Raw genomic sequence first — 13,894 nt, forward strand, 5'->3', positions numbered from 1 at the left:
AGCAAGACATTGTTTTATGTACAGTATGGACTTCATCAATATTATATATATATATATATATATATATATATGTATATGTGTGTGTGTGTGTGTGTGTGTCATTACATGAAATGTCACAGATTAATGAATTAAAAATAAAAATGACATCCATTCAACATTTGCAGTATCTTGCTGGTGGTACTTTGTCTGCTTGTCCCCGTCATTGTTTTCAAGTCCTACGAGGATGCAATTAATTTTATCAGTGTGCTACATTTCCACTGCCCACCTTTAATTAATTTCACTCCCACTGTGAGCACGTGCAGTGTGACAGGAGGAGGAGGGAGAGGGCACACTGAAATAAGTCTTGTGGGGAAACAGAAAGATGCGCAGCACCTGGGTGGATTGTGGTTTTCAGCCTGTAGACTCAGTGCTGAAGGGCTTTAAAATTCACTCAGTGTCCAGGCTGACTGCTTTTGAGACGGACCCTCCACAAATGTGCAAACAGGCTCTGCTTTGTGCATGTATGTGTACATAGCTCATCTCTGGCCTCGTTCAAACAGAAGAACAATATCAGGCGTCAATCCCCAGACAGATCCAAATATCACAGGTTCATTAGACCATGAGCATATGTTTATTGAGCTGTATCAAAAACTTATATTGTGTACTTACACTCCAATATATTACACACATTTGGTCTATTTCTTTTTCACATTCTGGGACAGAAAAGAATTCTCATAGATTCTCGTAGTGCTCTGTTTATCAGGGACTGAGCAGGAAAGGCATTCCTGACGCCAGTCGGCAGCCTTCTGGGAACTGGTGGAATCATGCATTCTTCAGCCTTGGAGGCTGTTTTTCAGCTTGCTGTGAGAACAACACTGACTAGTGTGCACTTACAGTGGGGTAAAAAAGTATTTTGTCAGTCCCTGATTGTGCAAGTTCTCCTACTTAGAAAGATGAGAGAGGTCTGTAATTTTCAACATAGGTGCACTTCAACTATGAGAGACAAAATGAGAAAAAAAAAATCCAGGAAATCACATTGTAGGATTTTTAAAGAATTTATTTGTAAATTATGGTGGAAAATAAGTATTTGGTCAATAAAAGTTCAACTCAATACTTTGTAACAATCTTTGTTGGCAATGACAGAGGTCAAACGTTTCTTGTAAAGCCTGGTTCACACAGGAGGATCTTAAAATTATCTTTAGGTTCCCAAAACCTGAGAGACAACACACGTGAAGATAAAAAAAAATCATAGCTCTAACAGGTTTGGTCGTACAGTGTGTGGTGTCCAGCCACACTGTAATAACACCACACACGGACAGATTTCACGCACTGACATTAACAGTTCAGACAGGAAATCTCGCAGAATCTCACGAGATTAAACGACTTCAGAGTAAACAAACGGAGGTACTTTGTGGACTATTTAAAACAGATGGAAAAACGATACAAAAAGAGAAAGAAAAGGTGGTCTTTAAAGGAGTGGAGACAGCGCGACCACCGGACTTTCTGGTAAGTCAGAACAGCTGTTACGATTTTATTTTCCGCTCCGGTCGTCCGTCACCTCGCTTTCTGATTGGCTGCACGTCACATTAAGCAGGCTGTGAGCTCGTTTGTGGTCGGAGGACACAACACACACTGCGATATCGGACCAAAAAAATCCAACATGTTGAATATCCCCGATTTGCGATCGGAGCGCTCCTGACGCTCTTCCGAGCAGATCAGAGCGCTCTGAACACACCACACACGGCAGGAATATCTGATAAGATTATCTTTGACGTCATCACGATTGTCGGGGCGTCCTTAAGATTGTCGGAAGGGGAAGATCGGGTCTGATATCGGCCTAATTATCCTGCCGTGTGAACCCGGCTTTAGTCTTCACCAGGTTTTCACACACTGTAGCTGGTATTTCGGCCCATTCCTCCATGCAGATCTCCAGAGCAGTGTTTTGGGGCTGTCGCTGGGCAACATGGACTAACTCCCTCAACAAATTTTCTATGGGGTTGAAGTCTGGAGACTGGCTAGGCCCAGGCTCGGACTGATAATCTGTGATTTTGGGCATCTGCCCGGTGGGCCGCTGCACGTTTAGACGTGCGTGGGCCGGCCTTCCCATATTTATAGAGATGGAAATATACAGTGTTCTCGAACCGCGCGCTCCTGTCAACACGAGGAAAGTCCGTGATCGGTGAAGCTACAGCATTTAATCGGCGCAGCTGCAGAGCCACTTCCTGAATTTGTGTCAAAATAAAAGTTCTGTAGTGTTTCATACACGGCGCAGTCTTATTCTAGGTTTCAGTTTTGTTTCCGTTTGATCACACAACGGAGACTTACATCGAGCACAATGATTGACATGACCAACAGCCAATGACAGTGGAGAAGCATACAGGGTGGCCAATCAGATTGCAGGAAGAGCAAGTGGCCGCTCCCGCCCCTGTGAAAGGATTGAGTCCTCAGCGCCTGGACTTCTCTCCGCTCTTCTGATACAAGGTTGGAATAGTTTCTTTTATCTTAATTAACTGTGCTTTACTTTTGTTAATCTTTAAAAAAAATAGTGCGTACCGGAGGAGACGTGCGCTCCTGGAAAAGCTCGTGTATTTACGCTGCACCATTGTAAGAGACTGACCAAGAGTGAAGAGTGATGACAGTATTTTTTAAAATTATTATTTGAACGTATAGACCCTCGGTCAACTGATCTCTTGCATACCACAGAGCCAGTGTTCTGTCGAGATGAGGTGCGCCAACCTTCGACACTCTGAGCTGTGATGTACCTTGGCATTGTCCAATAGGAATGACACGTCGCGCCAAAACACGGAAGACTCGTGGCAGAAACCACTGATCTCTACAAAATGGATTGGACCAATCCGATTGGTGCAGAAACCACTGATCTGTACAAAACATTAACGTGTGACAGGACTGCTCATTTATAGAGCAGTTTTCTGAAGAAAAATCATTGGAAATGTTTTTTTGTTGTTGTTACCTCAAAATTTCTGATTACTGTTAAAAAAGTTTAGAACACTTGTAATTAAAATAGGTAAATAAATCAATAAATGGTTCTTTCATCTGTATTAAACCACCTGTTATTTCAGATTAGATAATTTCTTGTTTAACATAAGGAACCTCAGACATTTATTTTTAGACAAATAAAATAACATGGAAACTTGTATATTTTTTGAAGTCTGGTAGATTATTTATATCTTATTTCAACCAGAAAAACAAACACTAAATAAATACAAGTGTTTATTATAAATGCAAAAGGAAATAATTTAACAATGACTGCAGTTTGATTGTAAAGTAGGATTTCTGTGACATAAACCTCTTGATGTTTTATATATATATATATATATATATATATATATATATATAGTCATTTAAACTTGTAATTTCATCAAAATATGTAATTGCCTTTAATGTTATCAGGACGCCCCCTCGTGGCACCGGGTCCGCGTTTTGTACTATGATCAAGGTGAAATGACAGTGAAAGTGTGTGTTTAGGTGTGTGTTCATGGTGTTTCGGTGTATAGTATTTGTTCATTGGGGGTTCGTATGGATGGGTGGGTGTGCGTGTTTGGGGGTGGATTCGTCGGGCCAATAGTGGGCTGGTCCAGAGGAAAAATGCCAGGGCCGAAATTTGTTCCCAGTCCGACCCTGGCTAGGCCACTCCGGGACCTTGAAATGTTTCTTACGGAGTCACTCCTTCGTTGCCTGAGCGGTGTGTTTGGGATCATCGTCATGCTCAAAGATCCAGCCACGTTGCATCTTCAATGCTTTCACTGATGGAAGGTGGTTTTGGCTTAAAATCTCATGATACAGGGCCACATTCATTCTTCCCTTAACACAGATCAGTCCTGTCCCCTTTGCAGAGAAACAGCCCCAAAGCATGATGGTCTACCCCCATGATTCACAGTAGATATGGTGTTCTTGGGATTCAACTCAGCATTCTTCTTCCTCCAAACACGACGAGTTGAGTTTTTACCAAAATGTTCTATTTTGGTTTCATCCTCCCAATCCGCTTCTGGATCATCCATATGCTCTCTGGCAAACTTCAGACGGGCCTGGACACGTACTGGCTTAAGCAGGGGGACACGCCTGGCACTGCAGGATTTGAGTCCCTCTCTGCGTAGTGTGTAGCCTTTGTTACTTTGGTCCCAGCTCTCTACAGGTCATTCATCAGGTCCCTCCGTGTAGTTCTGGGATTTTTGCTCACCGTTCTCATGATCATTTTGACCCCACGGGATGACATCTTGCGTGGAGCCCCAGATCAAGGGAGATTATCAGTGGTCTTGTATGCCTTCCATTTTCTTACAATTGCTCCCACAGTTGATTTATTCACACCAACCTGCTTGACTATTGTAGAGTCTTCCCAGCCTGGTGCACCTCTACAATTTTCTTCCTGGTGTCCTTCGACAGCTCTTTGGTCTTGGCCATGGTTGAGTTTGGAGTCTGACTGTTTGAGGCTGTGGATAGGTGCCTTTTATACAGATAACGAGTTCCAACAGATGCCATTAACAGAGGTAACAGGTGGAGGACAGAAGAACTTCTTAAAGAAGTTACAGGTCTGTGAGAGCCAAAAATCTTGCTTGTTTGTGGGTGACCAAATACTTATTTTCCACCATAATTTACAAATAAATTCTTTAAAAATCCTACAATGTGATTACAGACCTCTCTCATCTTTCTAAGTCGGAGACCTTACACAATCAGGGACTAACTAAATACTTTTTTTGCCCCACTGTATATTTGTGGTATCTTTTGCAATTTGTTCTTTGTTACATCATAATGGGGAAATGATTGCCTTTGCATGGTTTTTGTGACATCATCAGATGGGTTTTAAAAAACAAAACATTTTTTACCCCTTTTTAGTGATGTGTAGGAATAGAGATGTTTTTCAAAATTATGTTAAATAATTGCACATTGCTTTTTTGCAATGTTAGTATTGTTTTACGTAATATAGTTAAGGTGTCTACATATAAGGTTGCACAGTTGTCGGTGCATGTCAGAGCACAAACCAAGCATAAAGTCAAAGGAATTGTCTCGAGGCACAATTCTGGGGTAGGGTACAGAAACATTTCTGCTGCTTTGAAGGTCCCAATGAGCACAGTGGCTTCCATCATCTGTAAATGGAAGAAGATCCACCAGGACTCTTCCTAGAGCTGGCTGCCCATCTAAAGTCAGTGCTCAGGGGAGAAGGGCCTTAGGGAGGTGACCCACAACCCGATGGCCACTCTTTGAGCTCCAGGATTCCTCTGTAGAGAGGAGAACCTTCCAGAACGGCAACCATCTCTGCAGAAATCCACCTACCAGGCCAGTATGGTAGAGTGGCCAGAGGGAAGCCATGCCTTAGTAAAAGCTACCTGATGGACTCTCAGCTCATGAGAAATAAATTTTTTGAATCTGATGAGACAACTATTGAACTATTTGGTGTTAATGGCATACATGTTTGGAGGAAACCAGGCACCATCCCTACTGTGAAGCGTGATGGTGACAGCATTGTGTTGGGATGCTTTTCAGCGACAGGAACTAAGAGACAAGTAAGGATTGAGAGAAACGTCAATGTACAGAGACAGCCTGGATGAAAACTGCTCCAGAGCGCTCTTGATCTCAGACTGGGGTGATGGTTCATCTTTCAACAGGGCAGTGACCCTAAGCACACAGCCAAGATATCAAAGGAGTGGCTTCAGGACAACTCTGAATGTCCTTGAGTGGCCCAGCCAGATACCAGACCTGAATCTGATTGAACATCTGTGGAGAGATCTGAAAATGGCTGTGCACCAACGCTCCCCATCCAACCTGATGGAGTTTGAGAGTGTCATGCTGTAAGGTGACATGGCTCAGAGAGGGTGGGGACAAAAGGAGACTCACACACAGGCACGTAGGATTGATTAAAAAAAAGGCTTTATCATAAGCAGGCAGTTGTTCGGAACACAGAGTAGCAGTCAGCATGGCAGAAGTATCAGACAGGGGTAAGGGTGAGGTCAAAAACAGTAACAGAGTTAAAAGGCTGAGACAAAACCGTGATCCAAAAACACAAAGCAAAGTCCAAAAAAAAAATTAAAAATCAGCAAAGCAATGAGTACTATGACAAAAGGCTTGGACAAGGTTTACAGAAACAACAAACTAGCAAGAAAAAACAACCACACAAGGCTTAAATAACAGGTGGCAATCACAGCAAACAAGGCACAGTTGTGGGGAACAAAGAGACGAAGATGAGAGCAAGAGGGTGCAGTGAGACAAAAAGCAAAGCAGACAAATGGAGGCGTGGACAGAGGAAACAAAGATGAGTTGAGCAGGTTCAAGAGAGTGCAGTAGAGTGAACACTAAGCAGACAAATAAACTGAAAGGTGAATTCTAAATATGCAAAAGAATCGACATAAGGAAGGAGCAAAGAAACAAAACCATGAAAAACAAAGGTGAGAACTGGAAAGTGATCAACAAGACAAAGGCAGGGGCTGAAACTGAAAAACAAAAACAGGATCAAAGTGTAAAGCGGACGCAGACAGAAAGTGACAAAGATCAAAGCAGGGGAGGACATGGGACCAGACAGGGACGGACCTGACAGAGAGGTGCTGCAAAGAGGAATGGACAAAACTGCCCAGATAGGTGTAACAAGCTTGTGGCATCATATTCAAGAAGCCTTGAAGCTGTAATTGCTGGGAGGCGATGGTCTAGTGGTTAAGCTGTTAGGCTTGAGACAAGAGAATCCTTGGTTCAAATCCCAGCCTGATCGCAAAATCACTATGGGCCCTTGGGCAAGGTCCTTAATCCCCTAGTTGCTCCCTGTGTGCCTTGTGTGGCAGCACCCTGACATCAGGGTGAATGTGAGGCATTATTGTAAAGTGCTTTGAGCATCTGATGCAGATGGAAAAGCGCAATATAAATGCAGTCTATTTACCAAAGGTGCATCAACAAAGTATTCAACTGTAACAACTCTGAGATTTGTCTCTGTTTGAGTAAATCTGTGATTTTAAATTTTATTTACCTTAACCTTCTCTGCAACTTCTGTTAAACCTTTCCTCCATTTGTGTTTGTGTGTTTGCATCTTGTTGAAACCCAACAATAAATGCATGTCGTCCTAAACAGGCATATTTCAGTATTTTTGTTGTTACATCATTTATTGTAGAACTGTACATTTTTTTTGGTGAAATAATGAAAAATAAATCAGCTGATGACTTTCAGGTGTTTCTGGTTACATTCCAGATTACAATTTCACTTCCATTTACACATAAACTGGTTTTTTTTTGAAAGAGATGGAAGTCAAATGCGAGGAAGTTGTTTGACAGAAATCTCATCCTTTCCTTTATAAGGGCATCCTCAAAAAAAAAAACAAAAAAACAAAGTCTTTGATATCTTGTGACTAAACAGATGATCTCTGAGAAGAAACAGCAACAAAGAAAAATATTTTAGTGTTGAAACACAGAGTCTAGTCCGTTGTCTGTGAAATGACTTCAGTTGATTTGAACTCACAGATCTCAGCAGAGGATCCAAACCAATAAATCCTAAATCCGACATGTAGCGGTTGAGTGAATGAGGTCTGGACTCTGTGGAGGAGATTCATCGTTTCAGAGATGCTGTAGAAGGACAGAATACCTGCACTGTGGTTCAGATACACTCCTACTGTGGAGGACCGAGCACCTGAGACTGGAATGCTGATATTGTTATGATGAAATTCATAACCACTGACTAATGATCTAAAGCCCAAGACTTGTCATTGTAACCAAATCTACATTCTTTACTGCTCCCTGTTCTCTTAATATTCTTGTATGCGACTGCTACAGAAACTTCTGCTCCGCTCCACTTCACCTCCCAGTAACAGCGTCCAGTCAAACTCTCTGTACTCAGGACCTGAAACTGTTGAGTGAATCTGTCTGGATGATCAGAATAAAAGCATTTCTGACTCACATGGACTTTTCTGTTCCCCTCAGATAACAACAGATGTCTGTGTGCTGTATTTGGATCCAATGTAATTTTATGTGAATATTTTAAGAAATCACTTCTGGTCTTTGGTTCTGGTTCTGACAGTAAAACGTCCACTTCAGTCACTGTCTGTGAGATTTTCATCCATTCATCACTCAGAATGTTTTGTAGTTTCTCTCTAACCTTTGACACAGCCGCTTTCACATCCTCAAAGTGCTTCAGAGGACGGATTTTGACACTGGATGACTCTGTAGGTTCACTGAGGAATGGCAGGGAGGGGCAGTTTAGAAGAAACTGGATGTGATCCTGTGTGTGTGAGAGCTGATCCAGATCAGCATCTTTCCTCCGCAGATCATCGATCTCCTGCTCCAGCTTATCTTGAAGCCTTTTGATTCGACTCACTTCAGTTTTGTGCTGCGATCTGATCTGCTGCTTCACATCGGAGCTTCTTTTCTCAATCAGACCAATCAGCTGGGTGAAGATCTTCTCACTGTGCTCTACTGCTTTAACAGCAGAGCGATTGATGGCCTCCACCTCATCTTGAAGCTCCTTCACCTCTTTGTCTCTGACCTGGATTCTCTGGTGGATTTGTTGTCGGCTTCTCTGGAGCTCCCTCTGCCTCTGAGTCCTTTCTGCTGCAGCTGACACCGTGTCGTGGCCTTTATGATGATCCACAGAGCAGAGATAACAGATACACAGCTGATCAGTGCGGCAGAACATCTTTATCACCTCATCATGGTGACAGCAGATGTTCTCCTGAAGCTTCTTGGAGGGCTCGACCAGCTTGTGCTTCTTTAAAGCAGCTGCTTCATAGTGAGGTTGGAGGTGTTCCTCACAATAAGAGGCCAAACACACCAGACAGGACTTGAGGGCTTTCAGTTTTCTCCCAGTGCACACATCACAGGCCACATCTTCAGGTCCAGCATAGCAGCGTTCAGCAGGACCAGCTTGGAGTCCAGTCTTCTTCAGCTCCTCTACTAAATCTGCCAACATGTTGTTTTTTTACCAGGACAGGGCTCAGTATGAAGGTCTGTCTGCACTGAGGACAGCTGTGGATTTTCATCTGCTCCTTTTCATCCCATTGGCTTTGAATACAGCTCCTACAATAGTTGTGTCCACAGGGAATTGTCACCGGGTCCTTCAGGAGATCCAGACAGATTGAACAGCAGAACTTTCTTCCTTCTATTTGAATTTCTTGCTGTGCCATTTCACGTCTTAGTGACAGTGAAATAGTTTCATTTTCTCTGAGCAGAATCTTCATTCTGAGTTCCGACCTCAAACAACATCCTGTTTGTTTGCTTCCTGTTCTGCAGTCAGTGTGGTTTATCATCAGAGTCACAGTTGCAAGAATATGTGTATGAACCCTTGAGCAATTACACGTCTGACCAGACCAAAATGGTAAAAGAAATAGTTAATGTTACTGATTTTAAGTGAAGCAAGTTTAGCATGGTGGCTTCTCCTGTCTCTCCCGCACTTTTCTGCTCAGGGTGTGAAATGTTTAGTTATTCCTCGGCCTCCTTTAGCAGTAATGGTATTTGTAATAAGTGTAGCTTATTCATAGCTTTGGAGGCCAGGCTGGGCGAATTGGAGACTCGGCTCCGTACCTTGGAAAATCCTACAGCTAGCCAGGCCCCTGTAGTCGGTGCGGACCAAGGTAGCTTAGCCGCCGTTAGTTCCCATCCGGCAGATCCCGAGCAGCCGGGAAAGCAGGCCGACTGGGTGACTGTGAGGAGGAAGCGTAGTCCTAAACAGAAGCCCTGTGTACACCGCCAACCCGTTCACATCTCTAACCGTTTTTCCCCACTCGGCGACACACCCGCTGAGGAACAAACTCTGGTTATTGGCGACTCTGTTTAGAGAAATGTGAAGTTAGCGACACCAGCAACCATAGTCAATTGCCTTCCGGGGGCCAGAGCAGGCGACATTGAAGGAAATTTGAAACTGCTGGCTAAGGCTAAGCGTAAATTTGGTAAGATTGTAATTCACGTCGGCAGTAATGACACCCGGTTACGCCAATCGGAGGTCACTAAAATTAATATTGAATCGGTGTGTAACTTTGCAAAAACAATGTCAGACTCTGTAGTTTTCTCTGGGCCCCTCCCCAATCGGACCGGGAGTGACATGTTTAGCCGCATGTTCTCCTTGAATTGCTGGCTGTCTGAGTGGTGTCCAAAAAATGAGGTGTGCTTCATAGATAATTGGCAAAGCTTCTGGGGAAAACTTGGTCTTGTTAGGAGAGACGGCATCCATCCCACTTTGGATGGAGCAGCTCTCATTTCTAGAAATCTGGCCAATTTTCTTAAATCCTCCAAACCGTGACTATCCAGGGTTGGGACCAGGAAGCAGAGTTGTAGTCTTACACACCTCTCTGCAGCTTCTCTCCCCCTGCCATCCCCTCATTACCCCATCCCCATAGAGACGGTGCCTGCTCCCAGACCACCAATAACTAGCAAAAATCTATTTAAGCATAAAAATTCAAAAACAAAAAATAATATAGCACCTTCAACTGCACCACAGACTAAAACAGTTAAATGTGGTCTATTAAACATTAGATCTCTCTCTTCTAAGTCCCTGTTAGTAAATGATATAATAATTGATCAACATATTGATTTATTCTGCCTTACAGAAACCTGGTTACAGCAGGATGAATATGTTAGTTTAAATGAGTCAACACCTCCGAGTCACACTAACTGCCAGAACGCTCGTAGCACAGGCCGAGGCGGAGGATTAGCAGCAATCTTCCACTCCAGCTTGTTAATTAATCAAAAACCCAGACAGAGCTTTAATTCATTTGAAAGCTTGTCTCTTAGTCTTGTCCATCCAAATTGGAAGTCCCCAAAACCAGTTTTATTTGTTGTTATCTGTCGTCCACCTGGTCGTTACTGTGAGTTTCTCTGTGAATTTTCGGACCTTTTGCCTGACTTAGTGCTTAGCTCAGATAAGATAATTATAGTGGGCGATTTTAACATCCACACAGATGCTGAGAATGACAGCCTCAACACTGCATTTAATCTATTGTTAGACTCGATTGGCTTTGCTCAAAATGTAAATGAGTCCACCCACCACTTTAATCATACCTTAGATCTTGTTCTGACTTATGGTATGGAAATTGAAGACTTAACAGTATTCCCTGAAAACCCCCTTCTGTCTGATCATTTCTTAATAACATTTACATTTACTCTGATGGACTACCCAGCAGTGGGGAATAAGTTTCATTACAGTAGAAGTCTTTCAGAAAGCGCTGTAACTAGGTTTAAGGATATGATTCCTTCTTTATGTTCTCCAATGCCATATACCAACACAGGGCAGAGTAGCTACCTAAACTCTGTGAGTGAGATAGATTATCTCATCAATAGTTTTATATCCTCATTGAGGACAACTTTGGATGCTGTAGCTCCTCTGAAAAAGAGAGCCTTAAATCAGAAGTGCCTGACTCCGTGGTATAACTCACAAACTTGCAGCTTAAAGCAGATAACCCGTAAGTTGGAGAGGAAATGGCGTCTCACTAATTTAGAAGATCTTCACTTAGCCTGGAAAAAGAGTCTGTTGCTCTATAAAAAAGCCCTCCGTAAAGCTAGGACATCTTACTACTCATCACTAATTGAAGAAAATAAGAACAACCCCAGGTTTCTTTTCAGCACTGTAGCCAGGCCGACAAAGAGTCAGAGCTCTATTCAGCCGAGTATTCCTTTAACTTTAACTAGTAATGACTTCATGACTTTCTTTGCTAATAAAATTTTAACTATTAGAGAAAAAATTACTCATAACCATCCCAAAGACATATCGTTCTCTTTGGCTGCTTTCAGTGATGCCGGTATTTGGTTAGACTCTTTCTCTCCGATTGTTCTGTCTGAGTTATTTTCATTAGTTACTTCCTCCAAACCATCAACATGTCTATTAGACCCCATTCCTACCAGGCTGCTCAAGGAAGCCCTACCATTAATTAATGCTTTGATCTTAAATATGATCAATCTGTCTTTATTAGTTGGCTATGTACCACAGGCTTTTAAGGTGGCAGTAATTAAACCATTACTTAAAAAGCCATCACTTGGCCCAGCTATCTTAGCTAATTATAGGCCAATCTCCAACCTTCCTTTTCTCTCAAAAATTCTTGAAAGGGTAGTTGTAAAACAGCTAACATCATCTGCAGAGGAATGGTCTATTTGAAGAGTTTCACTCAGGGTTTAGAATTCATCATAGTACAGAAATAGCATTAGTGAAGTTTACAAATGATCTTCTTATGGCCTCAGACAGTGGACTCATCTCTGTGCTTGTTCTGTTAGACCTCAGTGCTGTTTTGATACTGTTGACCATAAAATTTTATTACAGAGATTAGAGCATGCCATAGGTATGAAAGGCACTGCGCTGCGGTGGTTTGAATCATATTTATCTGATTACAATTTCTTCATGTAAATGGGGAATCTTCTTCACAGACTAAGGTTAATTATGGAGTTCCACAAGGTTCTGTGCTAGGACCAATTTTATTCACTTTATACATGCTTCCCTTAGGCAATATTATTAGACAGCATTGCTTAAATTTTCATTGTTACGCAGATGATACTCAGCTTTATCGATCCATGAAGCCAGAGGACACACACCAATTAGCTAAACTGCAGGATTGTCTTACAGACATAAAGACATGGATGACCTCTAATTTCCTGCTTTTAAACTCAGATAAAACTGAAGTTATTGTACTTGGCCCCACAAATCTTAGAAACATGGTGTCTAACCAGATCCTTACTCTGGATGGCATTACCCTGACCTCTAGTAATACTGTGAGAAATCTTGGAGTCATTTTGATCAGGATATGTCATTCATTGCGCATATTAAACAAATATGTAGGACTGCTTTTTTGCATTTGGGCAATATCTCTAAAATTAGAAAGGTCTTGTCTCAGAGTGATGCTGAAAAACTAATTCATGCATTTATTTCCTCTAGGCTGGACTATTGTAATTAATTATTATCAGGTTGTCCTAAAAGTTCCCTGAAAAGCCTTCAGTTAATTCAAAATGCTGCAGCTAGAGTACTGACAGGGACTAGAAGGAGAGAGCATATCTCACCCATATTGGCCTCTCTTCATTGGCTTCCTGTTAATTCTAGAATAGAATTTAAAATTCTTCTTCTTACTTATAAGGTTTTGAATAATCAGGTCCCATCTTATCTTAGGGACCTCATAGTACCATATCACCCCAATAGAGCGCTTCGCTCTCAGACTGCAGGCTTACTTGTAGTTCATAGGGTTTGTAAGAGTAGAATGGGAGGCAGAGCCTTCAGCTTTCAGGCTCCTCTCCTGTGGAACCAGCTCCCATTTCGGATCAGGGAGACAGACACCCTCTCTACTTTTAAGATTAGGCTTAAAACTTTCCTTTTTGCTAAATCCTATAGTTAGGGCTGGATCAGGTGACCCTGAACCATCCCTTAGTTATGCTGCTATAGACTTAGACTGCTGGGGGGTTCCCATGATGCACTGAGTGTTTCTTTCTCTTTTTGCTCTGTATACACCACTCTGCATTTAATCAGTAGTGACTGATCTCTGCTCCCCTCCACAGCATGTCTTTTTCCTGGTTCTCTCCCTCAGCCCCTACCAGTCCCAGCAGAAGACTGCCCCTCCCTGAGCCTGGTTTTGCTGGAGGTTTCTTCCTGTTAAAAGGGAGTTTTTCCTTCCCACTGTCGCCAAGTGCTTGCTCACAGGGGGTCGTTTTGACAGTTGGGGTTTTTCCGTAATTATTGTATGGCTTTGCCTTACAATATGAAGCGCCTTGGGGCAACTGTTTGTTGTGATTTGGCGCTATATAAATGAAATTGATTTGATTTGATTAGTGTAACAAGGAAATCATCACATTTACAGCTATTTTTCTTAAGAGAAGTCAGGAGATGGATACATGAACATTTCCAAGTCACTGATTATGTCTTGGACTTTATTTAAATCAGTTATTAATAAGAAATACAGACAATATGGTACTGTACGATAACTTTGTGTGGAGGAGGCAGTTCTCAAAACTGAGTGACTGTG

At 42.3% G+C, this 13,894-nt stretch overlaps 1 protein-coding gene across 1 annotated transcript; it reads right to left on the reverse strand.

Annotated features, from left to right (window-relative positions):
- Positions 1–7,381: 7,381 nt before the first annotated feature.
- On the reverse strand, positions 7,382–9,103 carry LOC117515529 (tripartite motif-containing protein 16-like). The gene is given in 3 exon segments (XM_034176134.1): positions 7,382–7,653; positions 7,656–8,883; positions 8,885–9,103. Coding segments are annotated over 3 exon segments (1,698 nt in total). The 5' UTR covers positions 9,089–9,103; the 3' UTR covers positions 7,382–7,387.
- Positions 9,104–13,894: the final 4,791 nt, after the last annotated feature.

This window comes from Thalassophryne amazonica, chromosome 8 (assembly GCF_902500255.1).
Source record: "Thalassophryne amazonica chromosome 8, fThaAma1.1, whole genome shotgun sequence".
Classification (NCBI taxonomy): domain Eukaryota; kingdom Metazoa; phylum Chordata; class Actinopteri; order Batrachoidiformes; family Batrachoididae; genus Thalassophryne; species Thalassophryne amazonica.